The sequence below is a fragment of the Penicillium samsonianum genome (genome assembly GCF_028829775.1).
Source record: "Penicillium samsonianum strain IBT 33392 chromosome Unknown utg000007l_segment0_segment0, whole genome shotgun sequence".
NCBI lineage: Eukaryota > Fungi > Ascomycota > Eurotiomycetes > Eurotiales > Aspergillaceae > Penicillium > Penicillium samsonianum.
This window is the reverse complement of record NW_026643265.1, coordinates 700,642-720,202: the sequence shown is the minus strand read 5'-3', so window position 1 is coordinate 720,202 and position 19,561 is coordinate 700,642. Positions and strand designations below refer to the sequence as shown.

Sequence of the window (19,561 nt, the reverse complement as noted above, 5' to 3'; positions counted from 1 at the left end):
GGACGGTGCAGAACGGAACAGGTCCCTGATGGTCCCGAGTCCGCCACGAGATTGGGGCTTGTTGATGGACATCTGTTAGGGAACCATCTAGGATGTTCAGGTGAGAGATTGGGGGAATGTTCACGGAATACCCATTGGGAATATCAAGTATGAAGGAAAAGAACCGTAGACATACATGTGAGTCCCAATTCCCAATTCCCAAAGACGCAGAGAGAAAGGGAATGGGAAAGGGAAAGGGAAAGAGGAGAAGGATATCGAAGTAAAATCAGAGTTGAAGGGGAAAAAAAAGATATCAGAATTGTTCTGGAACGTTCATAGAAGGGAAACTGGGTTTCTAAGACTAATAAGAGACAAAAGTCAACGTGTATACGGAGTATTTCTGAATCGGATCCATCGACGGGTCTATCCGGTCAGGCCAATCATTCTGAGATCTGCTTAACCACGGGTCGACTGTGGATATCGATCTAGGGCAAGTTTTGGGTGGTTTTGGGTGGTTTTTGTTTTATATATTAATATATTAATACACTTACATTACACTTCACATTCCCCGGTACCTGGATAGCCACTATCAATCCTGGATGACTCCATATTGTTACAGATCTCAACAACTTGGGACGTCTTGCACGTCTTATTGGCCGGGATCACGATGGTATGCTAATAATACCCATCTCGTTTTGGTAAAAGGCTTTCCGGTTCATGACATAGCTTCATCGAATCATAACTGGATCAGGACGGGATCAGAAAGGGAAAAAAAAAGGGGCCCCCTTCAAGACTGGGACCTCCTAGTTTGTATTCAACCAATCTAAGCCCGGGCTGGTCTACTCGCTGCAAGGTGCCTAGTCATGATTGGAATATTAGTCCACGAGAACGTCTGCCTATTGTCTATTGTGTGGATGACTGGTCAGAGGATAGTGTTAAATATATTGAACCATGTGCCCTGCAGTGTAGCATCCCTCGTCATGATGACTCTGCGCAACAATTGAATCAGGAATCACACTGGGAGTGACGTTTCTATAGTGGGTTGGCATATCTAAGTTTGTATACTATCTACATACGTACGGAGTAGGTCTGTACATACCCCCCCCCTTCCCCCCCCTTGCCAAGTTCCCACAAACCGGGTTCTTCAATATCGCGTGCAGCACACAAGACCCGGAACCCACTTCGGCTTTATCAGTCCCCATCTTTCAATCTTCGAACATTTCTTATATGTCTTTATTACATTGCGAAGCGACTTCTTACACCCAAATCTCATTTCCTTCAGGGGCAATGAGACACAACCTTACAGATGCAGCCCCATATGGCGTCACTAGAGCACACGAGCTAGGATCTAGTTAAAAAAAGGGCCAGAGCACATAGCTGGGAGAGCAGGGGCCACTCATCGAGCTGTGGGAGTCAGAGCCCCCCTTTAGCGGGGAGGTGAAGCTCTGACCCGATCGCGCCTCCCAGATAAGAAATGACAAGAGCGGATCTTTAGGGGGAATGACCACCTCTGTTACGGAGCACACCGTACTCCGTACGGAGTCCTCTGCTTCATATTGAATACAGATTACGAATTCAATCTCGGTGTGTGTGTGTGTTTTTTTCCGACTCCTTTTCTGGAGTCGATATGGGTCCCCCTTCAGCTGCACAAAATCTGGTGGCGCCGGGCTAGGGGGTAAAGGGCGGAACCCTGCCTATTCGCATCCCCTTTATACGTTTTGTTCGAGATTATACTGTCGGAGATTTCAATTGGATCGAGGTTAATGTATCCATCTCTGATCAAATCTAATATTTCTATCAATCCGAGCCCTCCGATCGATCTATTCTATTCTCTGTTCTCCGTTATTCCCGCGGAATTCGCCACATGCGGAGCTCCAACCAGGTCCACTCCTTTTCCATTTGACGGGTGACGGGCGATTCCTCTACATATATGACCTGTGTCTCTGTTCAGCTGGACTTGCAATTCGAGTCAGCCGGTCGGAATAACGAGTGGCTAAGAATGTCATAAACGTCGGCTGGAGATTACAACGATGCAATGGACTCTCTGGCAACTACTCCGTACTGTCACTCGAAAATCGATAAGTCGTGACTGCCTTGCATTGCTCTTGCCAAATTCGATCATAGCGCGCATGGTGCATGGGTCTCGCCGATGGTCTATGATATGCACAAGATCTTCCACCACGGAAAGCACGACTAACACTTTGGTCTACCCAGTGAGGACAATCCGTTGCTTTTCTTACATCGGAGCAGAACCAACCCCCTGAATACTTATGATATATCTCGTCCGATGCCATGTGACTCAGGGCCTGCTAGAGGATGCAGTCTATCTCTGAACTTGCGCGCGACACCCGAACCCGACAACTAGTGCCCAATCTTCACGCTCAATTCTGAGGATACCCCTAGAAGGGTTGGGAGCGGGTGAATAGATTAAGGGCAAATTTCAAGCTGCTTCCCAATGGCCATACGATCATACCCCCATGGCATTGGTATACAGCACTTGAAACAAGCCGGTCGCTATGAATATTGTGTTGTTCCAAGACAACATGGTCGCATAATCAAGTGATATACACTGCAGCTGGTGGGTATCCGGATAAAGCTCCGCAGCGAGTTGGCGACCAGCTTTCATTGCCAAGAGCGTACGAGTACGATGTACAGCGTTGTAGCCTCGGTCCTGTTGGCCGTCAACCAACTGTAGGGAGTACGCAGAACAACCACATGGGTTCCCGCCGACCGCCATACTCAGGTTATGTCAAAAACGTTGAATTCTTCCTGTGATCAATAAGTTTCATAACATCGACGAGTCGCAATGTTGCCAATCGACCACGTAACTCGCTGCGCACGATCATCACATCCTTCGCGCATGTGTCGTGGCGAAGAACATATGCAAAAGGACGTAACACACCCATCCTCTGCTAAAAAGGGAAAAAACGGTGAACCCCAGCCCCCCCTACACAAAAAGATCGCCAGGGTTTATATATCCGAGCAGCGCCAAACACGATCTATCAACTCACGTCCCAACAGCCAACACGTGTCACCGCATATCGCTAAGCATATCAATATGATAGCCCCAAACCCGGCACAAATAAAAGAAAAACAATAGTAAGCAGCGCGAACATCGTCACATTATTTTGATCCATTTCTTCCATTCTTTTGTTCACTCTCGTAGATAATATGTCGTACAGTCTCGTATCCCTCTACTCCGTACCCCGCGAATAGCGCGACACTGAAGATCACTAGCGCACTCGGTCGGCAGGAACGCAGCGCCCCAGACGATGATCTTATATAAACCTGTGTGTCATGGGTGCACGGTGTCATCGATAGGGAAATACTGGACGAATGGGAAGTTTGCTATGTATTGTCATTTTTATGTGCGGGATCGGTTGTTGCGGAGAACGGCGCTTTCCTGGTCTGATCCAATCGTCCGGGGAAATGGACATCCACCACCCACTTCTAGGTGGCTTGGTGGATATGTACCTTGGTTGATAGATACTATAACGTAGGTACATATCCTTGAGAAGATTTGGTATATTTTCTACAGGCTAGGTGGTACATATAGTATAGCGATGGATAATATTGTAATACTACAGAGTACTCCGGACTCCGCTGGTGGTGATTAGAATAGGGATGGGTTCTGATGTTTATCTGTCATTGTCGAAATTGAGAATTTGGGGTGTGACATTAGGCTGCCTTAGTAACACTATTACTATATATATATATATATAGTGTTAACTGACCTGGATGAGGTTCTCTGTGGTTGGTATTTTGTGGTTATTGCGTCCGTTTGAACGGCAATGCAACTATGGTATATAGGCGGTGGACCATGCTTTGGGGGTGTGCATTGACCAGATGAAACCTACGTGGACAGCATTGGAGTTTAGTTCATAGTGGAGAATACTCTACGTTGTATACTAGTTCGATGTAGATCATCACAATCAGCAGGTCTTCCATATACAAAGTAAGTGAAGACATCGAGTTGGTGATATACACAGCTTCTCATTCGCCAGATATCACGTCATGGCAAGTCCTGAGCAAAAGGATGTTCCATGTACTCCGTACTTATACTAGAAACCCAAGCACTGTCTACGATAGCGCAATATGAAAAACATGAAAGGAGATGCCGAACCACTCCGAGCAAGCTCGGGAATCTACCCGATGAGGTGAACGGCAATGGTCTCCACGTTTACAATTCTCCTGCAAGAAGCACGTTGTCGAACCTAGCAAGCTTAAACACCCGAATCTCCGAGATAAGAACGCATATGCAGACACTAGCGACTAACGGGAACCAAGAATTTAGTCCAGTCTTCCCTGGAGGCTAGAGAGCCCTAGAAGGAATTAAGCTTCTGGATCTGCAACCTTAGGAGGGAATCCACTGGGTCCTGAGGGGCCCTTGTCCCACACCTGTGTGAGTTTGATGGTCATGCCCAGGTGTGTACCGAGAATTAATTGTCTGGGGATCGACTCTTAATAATGTAAACATGTGCAAGGAGTTATACACCACACATCACACCACAAGGGACCTCGGGAATAACAAAAATACGGAGCATGGCCCGTGTGCTAACTAGCTCTACATCTGGCTTCTCGGTGAGGATTCGTGCAGCAACCCCAGGATGCAAAACGCGGCCTCCGCAAATCGCTGTCAGCAAGGAGTGGGAGGGTGCATCTGAATTTTGGCGTTCCGCGGAGAGCTGCAGCGGGCAACCACTAGATTGATTGGTGGACGGTCGCATGATTTAGAGGATCTACGAAAGTCCCAAACATCATGATATCCATTGCAAGTTATTTTTTTTTGTAGTATGCACCGTATGATCGTTATCCTTGTAGAGGGCAAGTCGGTATGAATGCTGTTACAATATTATTGTCATCATAAGGTTAGGGATAAACTAAGAGCTAGTTATTCAAGCTCATGGTGTACTCCAAATCTAGGTAGTACTTGGCAGCGCCGACCATCGGGGGATCCAATGCAGTTGACCGGTTATTGGCACCACACGGGATTGGTGCCTGACCCAACCCGGGGGAAAGGACAAGCCCTGGGAAATCGGGTTGCACCGAGATGACTACCTAGGTATTAGGGGGCAATTGACTGGACCTTCGGGATCTGGGTACTGCGGGTATTCGGATATTCCAGATTCTAGATTCTAGATTTCTCCCCAGGTCTTTGCCTACGAACATTCTGTAGCACAACTTTCTTTCTTTATTCTGCTCAGTTCTGACGAGATTTGCATCTGGGGATACCCCTCTACCTCTATACCCCTCTACCCCTCTACCCCTCAGTTTAATCCGGTGGGGTAAAGGGATTGCCTAAAATAAAAGCCGTAGATAAAGGAATGAGTAAAAAGTGTTAGAGAAAGAAAAGACGATCAGATAAGCTCGGGCCAAAAGTGGTAGGCTCCATTTTTTGATCGCCGTTTACGGTATAGTGAGCACGTGACAAAGCCTGCAGCCGAGCCAAATTGCCGAAGTTGGAAGCTGGTGGCGGGGAACTCGAGTTTTTATTTGCCTTTTTATTTTATATTTTAATTTATTCAATCCAACTTTATAGGAATACTACTTCATCGCCAATAGGTCGATCATAGTAAAAAACTGCACTCGTCGCATCATGCATTTTGGGTTCAAAGTCTCGAAGGTTTCTCTCAGCCTCTTAATTAAAGAAGTTACATTCACTTTTATTTTATTTAATGTCGGAGAGGACCGATCCGAGAATACGAATTGAACACGGAAGAGATTATTATAGACAAGGAAGATTTAGGAAGCCAAAACGAGTTATGATTGATGGGAAGGTTAAAGTGTAGTGCCGTTTATGGGACATGAAAAAGGGTGGTAGAGATAAGCCAAATTCTGTGCAAATTCTGTGACCTTAAACCATAAGATAACATTGTTCGAGCCCCGAACTTCGGACGTTCTTCCCACGGAAATCATTGGAAATCATTGGGTTTCATCTGTCTCTTGGATCTTCTCCTTCTAATTCGTGCAACCTGGTCTTCTTGGATTATTGAAGACTATAGGCATATTTACTAACTCCCGCCCATTTTACCCCATTGTCCGGAATCTCTCGTCCGACTCCGGCTTTGAATCTCTCTTCGCCACATCTCTATATAATTGTACAATCCTCCCCTTCCATTCTTTCTTCTCTTCATCTACTCTCTAAAATCTCAATTGTCTTATAACTCTGCTCTTGGGCACTTCTAATTATAATTTATTAGATCACTGCCTAGCATTGATCTACCTTCCGACCTAAAAGCAGAGTAACCGAGACCAAAAACCAGCCGAAATGATGCAAAACCTCCCTTTCGAGCCCGAGTTCGAGCAGGCCTACAAGGGTATGTCTCTTGTTCTTCTCTTCTTCCTATTCCAATTCCAAATCACAATTCTTTTTGCCCGGCTTAATTCCTTTACCCATCGGCATCTTCCCGGCATTTGGCTCCACCGGGGCATACTTTCGGGGTGACTCAGCTAACAATCCCGAAACAGAGCTCGCCTCCACCCTCGAGAACTCCACTCTTTTCCAGAAGAAGCCCGAGTTCCGCAAGGCTCTTCAGGTCGTCTCTGTCCCTGAGCGCATTATCCAGTTCCGCGTTGTCTGGGAAGATGATAAAGGCCAGGTAAGACTTTTTTTTGTCAAAATTTCTGATCAATTGTCACATGCTAATCCCGTCGTTCAGGTCCAAATCAACCGTGGATACCGTGTCCAGTTTAACTCCGCTCTTGGCCCATACAAGGGTGGCCTCCGGTTCCACCCCACGGTGAACCTTTCCATCCTCAAGTTCCTCGGTTTCGAGCAGATCTTCAAGAATGCCCTGACCGGCCTGAACATGGGCGGTGGCAAGGGTGGATCCGACTTCGACCCCAAGGGCAAGACCGACAACGAGATCCGTCGCTTCTGCGTTGGCTTCATGACCGAGCTGTGCAAGCACATCGGTGCCGACACCGACGTTCCCGCCGGTGATATCGGTGTTACCGGCCGCGAGGTTGGCTTCATGTTCGGCCAGTACAAGAAGATCCGCAACCAGTGGGAGGGTGTTCTCACCGGTAAGGGCGGCAGCTGGGGCGGTTCCCTCATCCGCCCCGAGGCCACCGGCTACGGTGTCGTCTACTACGTCGAGCACATGATTAAGTACGCCTCCGGCGGCAAGGAGTCCTTCGCCGGCAAGCGCGTCGCCATCTCCGGCTCCGGAAACGTCGCCCAGTACGCCGCTCTTAAGGTCATCGAGCTCGGCGGCTCCGTTGTCTCCCTCTCCGACTCCCAGGGTGCCCTCGTCCTCAACGGCGAGGAGGGCTCCTTCACCGTCGAGGAGATCAACACCATTGCCGAGATCAAGGTTGAGCGCAAGCAGATCTCCGAGATCGCCACCCAGGCCGCCTTCAGCTCTAAGTTCAAGTACATCGCCGGTGCCCGCCCCTGGACCAACATCGCCGGCCGCGTCGATGTTGCTCTCCCCTCCGCCACCCAGAATGAGGTCTCCGGCGACGAGGCCAAGGCTCTCATCGCCGCTGGCTGCAAGTTCATCGCTGAGGGCTCCAACATGGGCTCCACCCAGGAGGCTATCGATGTCTTCGAGGCCCACCGTGATGCCAACCCCGGTGCCGCTGCTATCTGGTACGCCCCTGGTAAGGCCGCCAACGCCGGTGGTGTTGCCGTGTCTGGTCTTGAGATGGCCCAGAACTCTGCCCGTGTCAACTGGTCCCGTGAGGAGGTTGACTCCCGTCTTAAGAAAATTATGGAGGACTGCTTCAACAACGGCCTTGCTACTGCTAAGGAGTATGTCACCCCTGCTGAGGGTGTGCTTCCTTCTCTCGTGTCTGGCTCCAACATTGCTGGCTTCACCAAGGTCGCTGAGGCCATGAAGGAGCACGGTGACTGGTGGTAGATCAGTCGCCTCCCCATATAATCTGGGTGGTGTTCTGTGATGATTTCTGTCCTCTCTTGAGGAGAGGCAGCTTCGATGCATTTTCTTTTCTTTTAAATAGCTTTTTACCCTTTTGTCAAGCGGGTTACGGATAGAGGCGCTTGGTTTTTTCCACTGTTGCATTTGATTGATATCCCCACTTGAGCACCGCTGTTTGTTTTGGTTCTGCACTTGGGATTGTCATGATGATAATGAGATTCAATGAATGACTTAAAAAAATACTTGTGTTTTGTAAACTTTAGATTTCTATCAAAGTATTAGCTCCAGTGGTTACATGAAACCTTTCAATGCTTTAATTTCATTAAGATCCAAAGAAGTCCGGATTAGGTACATAGGTCCTCTTGTTAGAACGTCCATAGGTATTTGAAGTGTGGCCTGAGGCATCAAAAGCATTCAAGTCACGTGCCGCATGGACACATTATTATCACGTGATGATTACATAATTGCTTTCACGAGCCCCGGAGCGCCGACCTGAGACAGAGCTATCCTTCACAGCGTCAAGGCCAGCGATCTATTCCTCTAAGGAAAAATGCTTATTGCGAGTCTGTAACTTGCAAACTTATTTTTACAGCTTCCGGGGTGCAGTGTTATGTTGTGGAGATGACAATGCTGCCGGACAGGGCAATCCCCGAACAATGGAGGACCTTCCTCCACCAATGTTTGGCCAATCGTATAGATATAGACGAATTCACGGACTTGTCAGGGCTGATGTTTGCCCGCTCGCCGGTGCAAGAAAACGAGCTTCTTGACCTGCTCCTTGAAGCTCGCGCTTCCTCCAGTGTTACCTGGGACCCTCTTTTGCCGCTTTACGTCGATGGACTGTGCAAGGTTGGGAGGGTCAAGTCTTCGTCTGCACTGGCCAGTCTCTTAAAGCACTCTTCTGTTCTGGATGCGTCGGGATCTGGTGAGGGTGATGGCGAGGGGCAGGGCTCACCGTCCAAGTCCAAGAAGCAGAAACCATCCACTCTCATGACAGATATCAAAGTCATCCAGGATGTCATGGTGTTCATTTCCACCGGGTCAATCCCCAAGACGGTGGTTGAGGCCGCAGATATCTACTCTGCCACCGTAGACTGGATTCTGGCTGTCGTGGCGTGGCACAATCACAACATGGATGCCTCACAGCAAACAGGTGGCTTGATGGGATCACCTGACGCGGTCTCGTTGTTCGAGTCGCTTGGGATTTTGCTTGCAGCTTTGTCTGGGACTAACAAAGGACTGGAAGTGCTGTCCAGTGATTACAATCAAGGTAAATCTACATGTTCTCCGCGCTTGGAGATGATATTACCATGTTTGTTGAACATTTATTAACAATCTCCCCTAGAATTGAAAGCGAAATTGGGACAGGCTTTGTCAAGCTACCTGCCTCTCTGTATCGATGTCTCGCTGCCGCTTCGGCATCGCCTCGAAGAGTTGCAGAAAGTGTTCAATCTTTACCCCGGTCAGCCTTCTAAGGCTTTGCATGGGCCTGCTATCGACGGCGTGAATGTCAATGCCCTCCAGTTTGAGTCTTCTGTCATGGATGGCCCAGTTGTTAACACTAGAGCTGGACTCTATGTATACATCAATTCGATGGTACGCTTCTCTCTATGCTGCGATGTTGGGGTCACGGCTGACTAGCAACAGGTTGTGGGACGTCCTTTGGTCGATGATACCATTCTGATCAACTATCTCACCAATAGATATCAGGTAAGTCCAATTACTACGCTTCATTTCTTCCTCACTAGTCAGAGTGGTTCAAATCATCTTTCCCTCACTAGTCATGAGTAGGTCAGATCATTCAATTGACTCCTTACCAGGGCCACAATGACGTCCTCATCGAGGAAATCATCACAGCCGCCTTCGACGTCCTCTCCAACGGCGTATATCGCAATGAATCAGGCCGCACGATGCTCTTATTCCGATCTTTCCTTGTTAACAAGCTTCCCGCTTTTTTCGCAGCTATCTCGGCAGCATCCATGGTGCCGATCTCCATGGAAATGTGTATCAGCCACGCCTTAAGCCGTCTGGATCCGAACGCATTCCCTTCCTTCTCTCAGATGTTCTCCATGCAGGGCAGCAGTGTTTTATCAGATGCTCGCCAGGAGTTTCTCTTTGCTTGTGCGTCGCACAAGCTCATACGAGAGTCCAGCATTGAACAGCTTCTCGGAGAGAACCCCATGCAGACACTGCCTGGTGGGGGTCCTTATGTCAAGGACGATCTCGTTACGCAAATCAATAACAATCATGAACGTGCTGAGCAACTTATTGGTGAGATCGAGTCGATGGAGGGTAATGCAGGCGCGATAGTTGGCGCCGTGGTCGATGTATGTTCCAGACTATCCGATATGAGTTTTCTGGGATTATTAAAGTACTAACTTCTTCAAGGTCATACATAATTTGTGTCATCAGAAAGAGACAATGACGCTCAAGAACATTTGCAACTCGCTCTCACGCCGCCCGCAAACTTTGGACGTCATGCTGCTGTTCCGAACTACAAAGCAAGTATTGCAACCTCTTTGTGCTGTCCTTGATTCCTGGAAGTGGGATGAGGATCAGGGGGAAAATCAGCCTGTATATGACGAATTCGGTAGTATCTTGTTGCTTGTTCTCGCGTTCAAATACCGCTATGACCTGAGTCCTTCTGACATGGGTATCTCAAACAACGACTCGTTCTTGTTGAAACTTTTGGACCGGGGCGCTTGCAGCCAGAAGCTGAGCGACTTGAGCGAGAAGCAAAACAACGATCTTGGCGCTTGGATAGGAGCGTTGTTCATTGCTGAGGGCATCAGTGAAGAGACCATGTCCTCTTGCAGCCCACACGAATTCTACATGCTTGTCACAACACTATTCGATCAGAGTCTTGGTGCATGCGAGTCCGGAAAGCTGGATTTCGACACTTTGAAAGGCGGGTTTGAATGTAATAACATCGTCACGCGGTCGCTTTCCACTGGATATCCAGCTAACCACAATACAGATTTGCTCGAGCCCTTCCTCCTCCCGTCCCTAGTCGTCGCATTGACATGGCTGGGCAATCACATCTGGGAATCAGAGACCGACCCCACAATCCCCATCAAAACCCTCCACTCCCTGGTTAAACCCAGCTCAATCTCCGGCGAAGCCCAAGCCATTCACCAAACCGTCCTGAACATAACCGGTTGCCCACTAGAAGAGCAACTAAAAAACGTCCGAACGAGGAACCAGTCGCGGACAGACATCAAACCAATCCTCGATGCTCTGGAGCCATACATCTCCTTCCGCCGCGTCGGCAGCTGTCGCCGCTCCGAACTCGACACCTGGACCTCCCACTCCGCAGGCGGGCTAATAGCCAGCATCCGCACAACTCTACAAGCCCTCGTCCTCTGGAGCGCGAACCCAGGAATCAGCATGGCCCCACACGCATACACGCACCGGCAGGTGCTCGCGGGGATCCGCATGCTGGGCGCAACACGCGTGCTAGGCGCGATAATCGACGAAGTCAAGCAGCAGACCGAGGCAGGCAGCGGACATATCGCACTGGACATTGCGACGACGATGGTGTGCGCTCCGATGACGGAGTCCTTCGCCGTCGACCAAAACAGTTACCACCCAGTCGACACGAGCAAGGAAGCTTTGCCGCGGTGCGCGATCCTGACGCTGCGCGATGCCTTGTCGCTGCAGCACGAGAACGTGCCTAAGATCTCTGAGAGTGACCCGCTGCGCGCGGAGGTCGTGGTGCGGCTTGCGCGCAGGGTTAATATGCTCATGGCGCCGCCGTCGCAGGTCTCGAATATTGATGTCTCGAATATTATTCAGAATATGCATCTTGGCGTTGAGGGGCAGGAGGATCGGATGGATCTTGAGCCTTCTGCTGCTGATGTTTCGCGTAATACGGTCAATGAGGATGATCCGGATAATATCAATCAGATGCTGGATAAGGCGGCGGCGGATGCGGCGGCCGCTGGGATGGATGGTGGTATTGGTGTGGGTCAGGATATGGGGCTTGATTCTGGCGCTGGCATGGATGCTATTGATGATGTGCTTAATGCTGCGGATATGGCAGTTGGCAATCCTGAGTTCCTCGATTTGGATATGGAGGGTATGTTTTAGTCGATGTGATGGTTTATCTTTGGCATTTATGGACTCACGGTGTCCAATCTTGGCATGGCATTTTGGTCGATCTTTTTTGGCGAATAATGATTCATTTTTTAAACAATTAAACCTTAGGCACTTTTGTATTATTATAAATGAATATCGTATGGAACCAGTGCAATGGGCATCATGGCACGCTTGCTGCACAACCCGCAAGAAAAGAAAAGAAAATAGTGTCAACACGATAGCCCCATACCATATCCAATCCTATACCCAAGAGAAATATACCGGCTGCGCTTCGGTGCATCGTAATCATCGGGCATGTCATCCAATTCTAAAAACAACAGGATATCTCATTAGCCTATCTTACCACCACGATAAAAAAACCATATACGTACAATCCAATACTTTCTCAACTTCCCGCGCCAGCTCGGGAATTCCCGAGTCAGGGAACAGTGTATTCACAATTTGCATCGGGGTCGGGAGGAGGGTTCGTCGGTTGTTGAGTGGGACTGGGGTTGCTGCTACCAGAGCCGAGAAGGAGAGGGCAGCAATGATTGTAGTGAGTTTCATGTTGGGCTGTTTTCTTGGATTGATGTAAGACTAGTGTCGCTGACCTCCGCGTGAGGTTATATATAATCTGTGGTATCTCCATGAGTGACCGGGTCGACGTGATATACCGACAATCTATGTGTGCATCTGAAGGGGCCACGTACTATTATGCTTTGCAAGTATATTGGCAAGTAGATTGCTTGATAATATTAAATTAGAAGAAGGGAGAGTTCCCTTCCCCGACGCGTGCGTGACAGGGCCTTCTTATCTACATCCTCCAGTGCCGTCCTTGGTCTGGGCTAAGACCCTCATATCAGCGAGCTTCAATAACATGGAGCTAGCTCATTCCGGTGGCTTAAAGGTTCTCGTGACAAAGTTTTTCTTCAGCGTGAGGAATTTCAGGTACACAACACGTCTGGAAATTTGGGATGTTGAGGTTTGTATATCCTCTACTTGACATCGGCAAGTTGGGTGCTGCAAATTATATGGTTAGTGCTGACAGTTATTTTATGACATACATTAGGATCACAAACGGTGGACATAGGATGCACTTCTCTTTTTTCTGTGCATATTAGATAGATACACCCCTTTCAAAAATCATGTGGCGTGAGGCGCTATTCAATCAAGGGATACAGTCCAGCCCTTAAATACCCATCGCCAATAAAAGCCCATTCCATCTAACAACAACAAAGCTAAATGAGCAGGGTATAAACATCGATTGCTCTCGAGTTGAGAATCTTTATTTTTGTAGATATGTGTCCAAAGTGACTACATGTGAGTCTGGCTCTCGATTTCTTGTACCTGGACCATATGTATATACTGTTGCCTGGGAAGTACGGCTCCCGGCACAGGATAAAACTAGACCTCGAGGTAACCCCGCCGCGCGACCCCGCTACTCATTAAGCAACCTTGGTGGTCCAGAGCTCACCGTTGTACCCAAGGTATGTATGATGTGATGCCCTCGGGAGTATAATCCAGATCTAAAAGTGGGGTTGGAAGCCGAATAGACGGTGCGATTGCTAATTATTGAACGGAATGTCAAACCGTTGGACCTTTTTATGCAGCACGCAAGATGTTGACAGACCCGCAATGGAGCTAGGCAAGCAGTTGCAAATTTCCTGATTGGGAAACAAGGCACATATTTCCTTATTGGGAAGACCCAGGGACCGGGCTAGAACCCGATTAGATAAGACCGGGTAGATCGGGATCGTCGGGGAACCTGCTTATCGGGATGTACGGAGTATCAGCCTGTGGTTTCTTCGGTTTCGGTACCTCGGCATTGTTGATTTGCTGATCCATATACCTAGGTAGTGTATAACTGACTTTGACAGTTCAATTTTAGGGGCACTTCCGTTCTGACAAGGCGCCTTAATCAAGAACTTTAATCCTTTCCAGAAATACATAAACATATATATATCCTCATGTTGAATCGCCACCTATCACGAACATTGCGTAGAAGTATGCAGCCTCTCATATATAGTATCACCGGAAATTTCAGCTGATAGTAATCCACCTTGAAAGAAGAAGTGGGAACAATCGATTGCTAATGCATTATTCGTCGAGATAAACCACGCACTCTACTTTGTACAGTGATGTATAACGCCGAACAGCGAAGCCCTAAAAGCCTCATGCATCCAAACACAATAGAAGTCGGGTGAATCGGGCATCTCTCCGGCCTCCAATTCTTTGATGTTGAACAATCATTGGATAACTTGGGAATACATAGCTCTTCGACCCAAGATTTGCCCACAACTGGGCTCCACCATGGAACTCGGCCTCTGTGCCGGGTTTTCCTGACTCCTTTGGATCTATTCATAGGAATGAAACAATAATCTCTGCATTAGCACCAATAATGAACAAAATCTTGGTATAAATCGCTTCAGCCAATGACGTGTCCCTATTCAATATCAGCTTATTGATCTCTTATTTCTTCGGATCTGGAGTCGGCACATATAATGCCTCGCCCCTTTGCAGAATCTTTTACGAGGATAAATATACTAGACCACCCAATTTAAAGGACTTGTGATTCTATAATAATTTTTGCTTCTTTGACCAATCTCCACTCTTTCATAGTCTCCTATCATGGAGCAGCATCCCGGCCCCGATGATGCCTCGCTGCACAGCGAATACCACAATGAAGACCAAAACGACAACCAAATCTTGGACAACCAACCCGTCCACAAGCTCAACACCCACGATTTCACTAGCGTGGAGACCCTGCATGTACCCCAAGCCAACATCCACGAAGCAAAGAGTGCCGAGACTCTGAATGTCGCCAATGCCGATACTTCCCTACCTTCCAAGAAGACTGCGGAGTGGAGCATGACACCACAAGTGATCCGGAACGCAGAACGTGATGAAGCAGCTGGATTCAAGAAGCGCGAGCTAGGTGTTACATGGCAAAACCTAACCGTCGATGTCCTTGCTGCCGAAGCCGCCGTCAACGAAAACATGATCTCGCAATTCAACGTTCCTCAATTGATTAAAGATTTCCGCCGAAAGCCACCACTCAAATCGATCTTGTCTGACAGCCATGGATGTGTCAAGCCCGGAGAAATGTTGCTTGTGTTGGGTCGCCCTGGTTCAGGATGCACCACGTTGCTCAAGATGCTATCAAATCGCCGCGAAGGTTATCATACCGTGAACGGTGACGTGCGTTTCGGCAACATGTCCCCTAAGGAAGCCGAGGGCTATAATGGCCAGATTGTGATGAACACAGAAGAAGAGCTGTTCTACCCCCGCTTGACAGTCGGCCAGACTATGGAATTTGCGGCCAGACTCAAGGTACCTTTCCATCTACCAGATGGAGTCAAAAGTGTCGACGAATACACAGCCGAGACGAAACAGTTCCTTCTAGAGTCTATGGGAATCACTCATACAGCCGATACCAAGGTTGGAAATGAGTTCGTCCGTGGTGTATCCGGTGGTGAGCGGAAGCGAGTCTCTATTATCGAGTGTCTCGCCACTAGGGGTTCTGTTTACTCCTGGGATAACAGTACCCGTGGTTTAGATGCCAGTACCGCATTGGAGTGGGCTAAGGCCCTTCGTGCCATGACTGATATTCTCGGCCTTTCCACCATTGTGACGCTATATCAAGCAGGAAATGGAATTTATAATCTCTTCGACAAGGTCCTTGTCCTTGACGAGGGAAAGCAGATCTACTATGGCCCTGCAGATGCAGCTAAGCCTTTCATGGAAGATCTAGGCTTCGTATATACTGACGGAGCAAACGTCGGTACGTCTTTCCTACATTTGACAAACAACCCTGATATTAACTAACAAAAAAACGATAGGCGACTTCCTCACTGGTTTGACAGTCCCGACAGAGCGCAGAATCAGACCCGGATGCGAAAACACATTCCCCAGAAATGCCGATGCCATTTTGGCTGAATACAAAAAGTCCAGCACTTACGACCGTATGGTCTCAGCATATGACTATCCCGACTCCGAACTCAGCCGCGAGCGCACAGATGCATTCAAAGAGTCCGTTGCGTGGGAAAAGTCCAGTCACCTGCCTAAGAGTAGTAGTCTGACTACCAGCTTTTGGGCTCAGCTCATCGCATGCACCAGGCGACAGTATCAGATTCTGTGGGGTGAGAAGTCAACATTCATCATCAAACAGGTTCTGTCATGCGTGATGGCGTTGATCGCTGGTTCTTGCTTCTATGACTCGCCAGACACAACCGCAGGTCTCTTCACCAAAGGTGGTGCTGTCTTCTTCTCGTTGTTGTACAACTGCATTGTTGCCATGTCTGAGGTCACTGAATCCTTCAAGGGCCGTCCGGTTTTGATCAAACACAAGGGCTTTGCTATGTACCACCCCGCTGCGTTTTCCTTGGCTCAGATCATGGCGGATTTCCCGGTTCTGTTGTTCCAGTGCACTATCTTCTCGGTCGTGATCTATTGGATGTCTGGCCTGAAACATACTGCGGCTGCTTTCTTTACCTTCTGGATTATTCTGTTCGCGACAACTCTGGTAAGTAGTCGCATTCTATTCGATTCTGTCTGTTTATCGACTTTGGACTAACTCTTACATCTTCAGTGCATTACTGCTCTCTTCAGATTTATCGGATCCGCTTTCAGTAGCTTCGAAGCTGCGTCGAAGATCTCAGGAACTGCAGTCAAAGGCATTGTCATGTACGCTGGTTACATGATTCCCAAGCCTCAGATGAAAAACTGGTTCCTTGAGCTGTACTACACGAACCCCTTTGCCTATGCCTTCCAAGCTGCGATGTCGAACGAGTTCCATGGCCGTCATATCCCCTGTGTTGGTAACAACCTGATCCCAAGTGGCCCTGGCTACGAGGACGTTGGAGCCGAGAACCAAGCTTGTGCGGGTGTTGGTGGTGCTTTGCCAGGCGCAAACTATGTGACCGGCGACCAATATCTTGGATCACTTCACTACAAGCACTCTCAAATGTGGCGGAACTTTGGTGTCGTCTGGGGCTGGTGGGGATTCTTCGCCATTTTGACGATTGTTTTCACATCCTACTGGAAAGCAGGTGCTGGCTCTGGTGCTGCTCTTCTCATTCCCCGCGAAAAACTTAAGCAACACCACGCCGCCTCCGATGAAGAAGCACAAAGTAACGAAAAGACTACCGCCCGCGAGACTACCGATGAGCCCGTCGGGGTTGACGATGAAAATCTCACCCGAAACACGTCAATATTTACCTGGAAAAACCTCACATATACTGTCCAAACTCCCACGGGCGATCGAGTGCTGTTGGATAACATTCACGGATGGGTCAAGCCCGGCATGCTCGGGGCCCTTATGGGATCTTCTGGTGCAGGAAAAACCACACTACTTGATGTGCTTGCTCAGCGTAAGACAGACGGTACTATCAACGGCTCTATCATGGTTGATGGCCGTGAGCTCCCGGTGTCTTTCCAAAGAATGGCGGGATACTGCGAACAACTGGATGTTCACGAGCCATACGCAACCGTGAGAGAAGCATTGGAATTCTCTGCTCTCCTTCGCCAGTCTCGCAACACCTCTAAGGCAGATAAACTCAAGTATGTTGACACCATCATTGATCTTCTTGAGCTCCATGATCTGGCAGATACTCTTATTGGTACTATCGGGAATGGACTCAGCGTCGAGCAAAGAAAGCGTGTCACAATTGGCGTGGAACTGGTGTCTAAGCCTAGCATTCTAATCTTCTTGGACGAGCCCACCTCGGGTCTGGATGGACAATCGGCCTATAACACCGTCCGTTTCCTTCGCAAATTGGCTGATGTTGGTCAAGCTGTTTTGGTAAGTCTTCACTTCTTCAATCCAGCAACTGCAAGATCATATTACTAACAAGCCACGTTCTAGGTTACGATCCATCAGCCTTCAGCGCAGCTCTTCGCTCAATTCGACACTCTCCTTCTCCTTGCAAAGGGCGGAAAGACAGTCTACTTTGGAGACATTGGAGATAATGCGGCCTGTGTTAAGCAATACTTTGGCCAATACGGGGCCCAGTGCCCTATCGAGGCCAACGCAGCTGAGTTCATGATTGACGTTGTTACCGGTGGTATCGAGTCTGTCAAGGATAAGGACTGGCATCAGATCTGGCTCGACTCGCCCGAGCAAACTCGCATGATCACGGAACTGGACAGAATGATTGCGGACGCTGCTGCCAAACCCCCTGGAACAGTCGATGATGGATTCGAATTCTCTATGCCTCTTTGGGAGCAGACCAAAATCGTCACTCAGCGAATGAATGTCGCGCTTTTCCGGAACACCAACTACGTCAACAACAAGTTCTCCCTTCACATCATCTCAGCCATGCTCAATGGTTTCTCCTTCTGGCGCCCTGGCCCAAGTGTGTCAGCTTTGAATCTGAAGATGTTCACGATCTTCAACTTTGTCTTCGTTGCTCCCGGTGTCATCAACCAGCTTCAGCCTCTCTTTATCCAGCGCCGTGATATCTACGACACCCGCGAGAAGAAGTCGAAGATGTACTCGTGGGTTGCCTTCGTCACCGGATTGATTGTTTCCGAGTTCCCATATCTCTGCATCTGTGCGGTTCTCTACTTTGCTTGCTGGTACTACCCCGTTTGGAGACTGCCTCATGATTCGAACCGATCTGGCGCCACATTCTTCATGATGTTGATCTACGAGCTCATTTACACTGGTATTGGTCAATTCGTCGCCGCCTATTCGCCCAACCCGACCTTTGCTGCGCTTGTGAACCCCCTGATTATCAGTACTCTTGTCCTGTTCTGCGGTATCTTCGTCCCATACATCCAACTCAACGTGTTCTGGCGGTACTGGATGTACTACCTGAATCCCTTCAACTACGTTGTCTCGGGAATGTTGACTTTTGGCATCTGGGGTGCTAAGGTCACTTGCAATGAGGATGAGTTCGCTTTCTTCGAGCCGGTCAACGGAACCACCTGCGTGGAGTACCTGTCGGATTATATGTCTGGTGCTGGCTCGAGTATTAATTTGGTCAACCCCGACGCTACCTCGGCCTGCAAGGTCTGTCAATACACAGATGGAAGCGATTTCCTGAGAAATCTCAATATCATGAACTACACCACTGGATGGAGAGATATCGGTATCTCGGTCATCTTTGCCATCAGTGGATACGCTTTGGTATTCGGACTCATGAAGCTGAGAACCAAGGCCTCGAAGAAGGCCGAGTAGGTTGATCGTTCATTCATCCTTTTTCTTCAAGCCCTTCATTTCATCGGAAGCCTCATTGATTGGTTATTCCCTTTTCCGATCTTTCTTCCACCATTTTCTCTTCATTTCCTCTGTTCATACATTACTTCCATCCTTCACAGAACCATCTTTTTGCCAATCCTGTCATAAATTCACTTCTCAGCCCTTCATTCATGGAGCCCTACACCGTGCATATCTGCATTTTCTCCCGTCATCGAGCACTTTCACTTCCTGCATACATGTTATTAGCTAGCATATAGATTCTAGAACATAGAACATAGAATATAGATTGTACATTCTTGAACCTTTTACACGAGAGCCACTATAAGATTGAGTTGTTGTAGCAGTTACGAACATGATTCTATGTAATTGAGCTATCCACGAGCCTAAAGAGAACCGATCGAAGCCATAACTATATTACCTA

The 19,561-nt window shown here is 48.5% G+C and overlaps 3 protein-coding genes across 3 annotated transcripts; all 3 read left to right on the top strand.

Moving 5' to 3' along the window:
* Positions 1 to 6,247: 6,247 nt before the first annotated feature.
* Positions 6,248 to 7,844, top strand: N7471_011087 (glutamate dehydrogenase; the record flags this gene model as incomplete). The annotated part of the gene is made up of 3 exons (XM_057283806.1): positions 6,248 to 6,296; positions 6,448 to 6,578; positions 6,639 to 7,844. 3 exons carry the CDS (start codon positions 6,248 to 6,250, stop codon positions 7,842 to 7,844), a joined length of 1,386 nt encoding a protein of 461 aa, XP_057130072.1.
* Positions 7,845 to 8,329: 485 nt separating this feature from the next.
* Positions 8,330 to 12,068, top strand: nut1 (putative RNA polymerase II mediator complex subunit Nut1). The gene is made up of 6 exons (XM_057283805.1): positions 8,330 to 9,132; positions 9,208 to 9,458; positions 9,510 to 9,572; positions 9,683 to 10,189; positions 10,251 to 10,782; positions 10,840 to 12,068. The coding sequence occupies exons 1-6, from the start codon at positions 8,484 to 8,486 to the stop codon at positions 11,949 to 11,951; spliced, it is 3,114 nt and encodes a 1,037-aa protein (XP_057130071.1). The 5' UTR covers positions 8,330 to 8,483; the 3' UTR covers positions 11,952 to 12,068.
* Positions 12,069 to 14,567: 2,499 nt separating this feature from the next.
* Positions 14,568 to 19,119, top strand: N7471_011085 (ABC transporter sequence; the record flags this gene model as incomplete). Its single annotated transcript, XM_057283804.1, has 4 exons — positions 14,568 to 15,720; positions 15,779 to 16,461; positions 16,528 to 17,739; positions 17,803 to 19,119. The coding sequence occupies 4 exons, from the start codon at positions 14,568 to 14,570 to the stop codon at positions 19,117 to 19,119; spliced, it is 4,365 nt and encodes a 1,454-aa protein (XP_057130070.1).
* Between the last annotated feature and the right edge of the window lie 442 nt (positions 19,120 to 19,561).

Bases quoted from the DNA above. Each gene is read 5' to 3' on its own strand.
- nut1 (XM_057283805.1), top strand. From the start codon at position 8,484: ATGACAATGCTGCCGGACAGGGCAATCCCCGAACAATGGAGGACCTTC. The intron at 9,133-9,207 runs GTAAATCTACAT...AATCTCCCCTAG, and splicing joins GTCCAGTGATTACAATCAAG to AATTGAAAGCGAAATTGGGA. The intron at 10,190-10,250 runs GTATGTTCCAGA...AACTTCTTCAAG, and splicing joins TAGTTGGCGCCGTGGTCGAT to GTCATACATAATTTGTGTCA.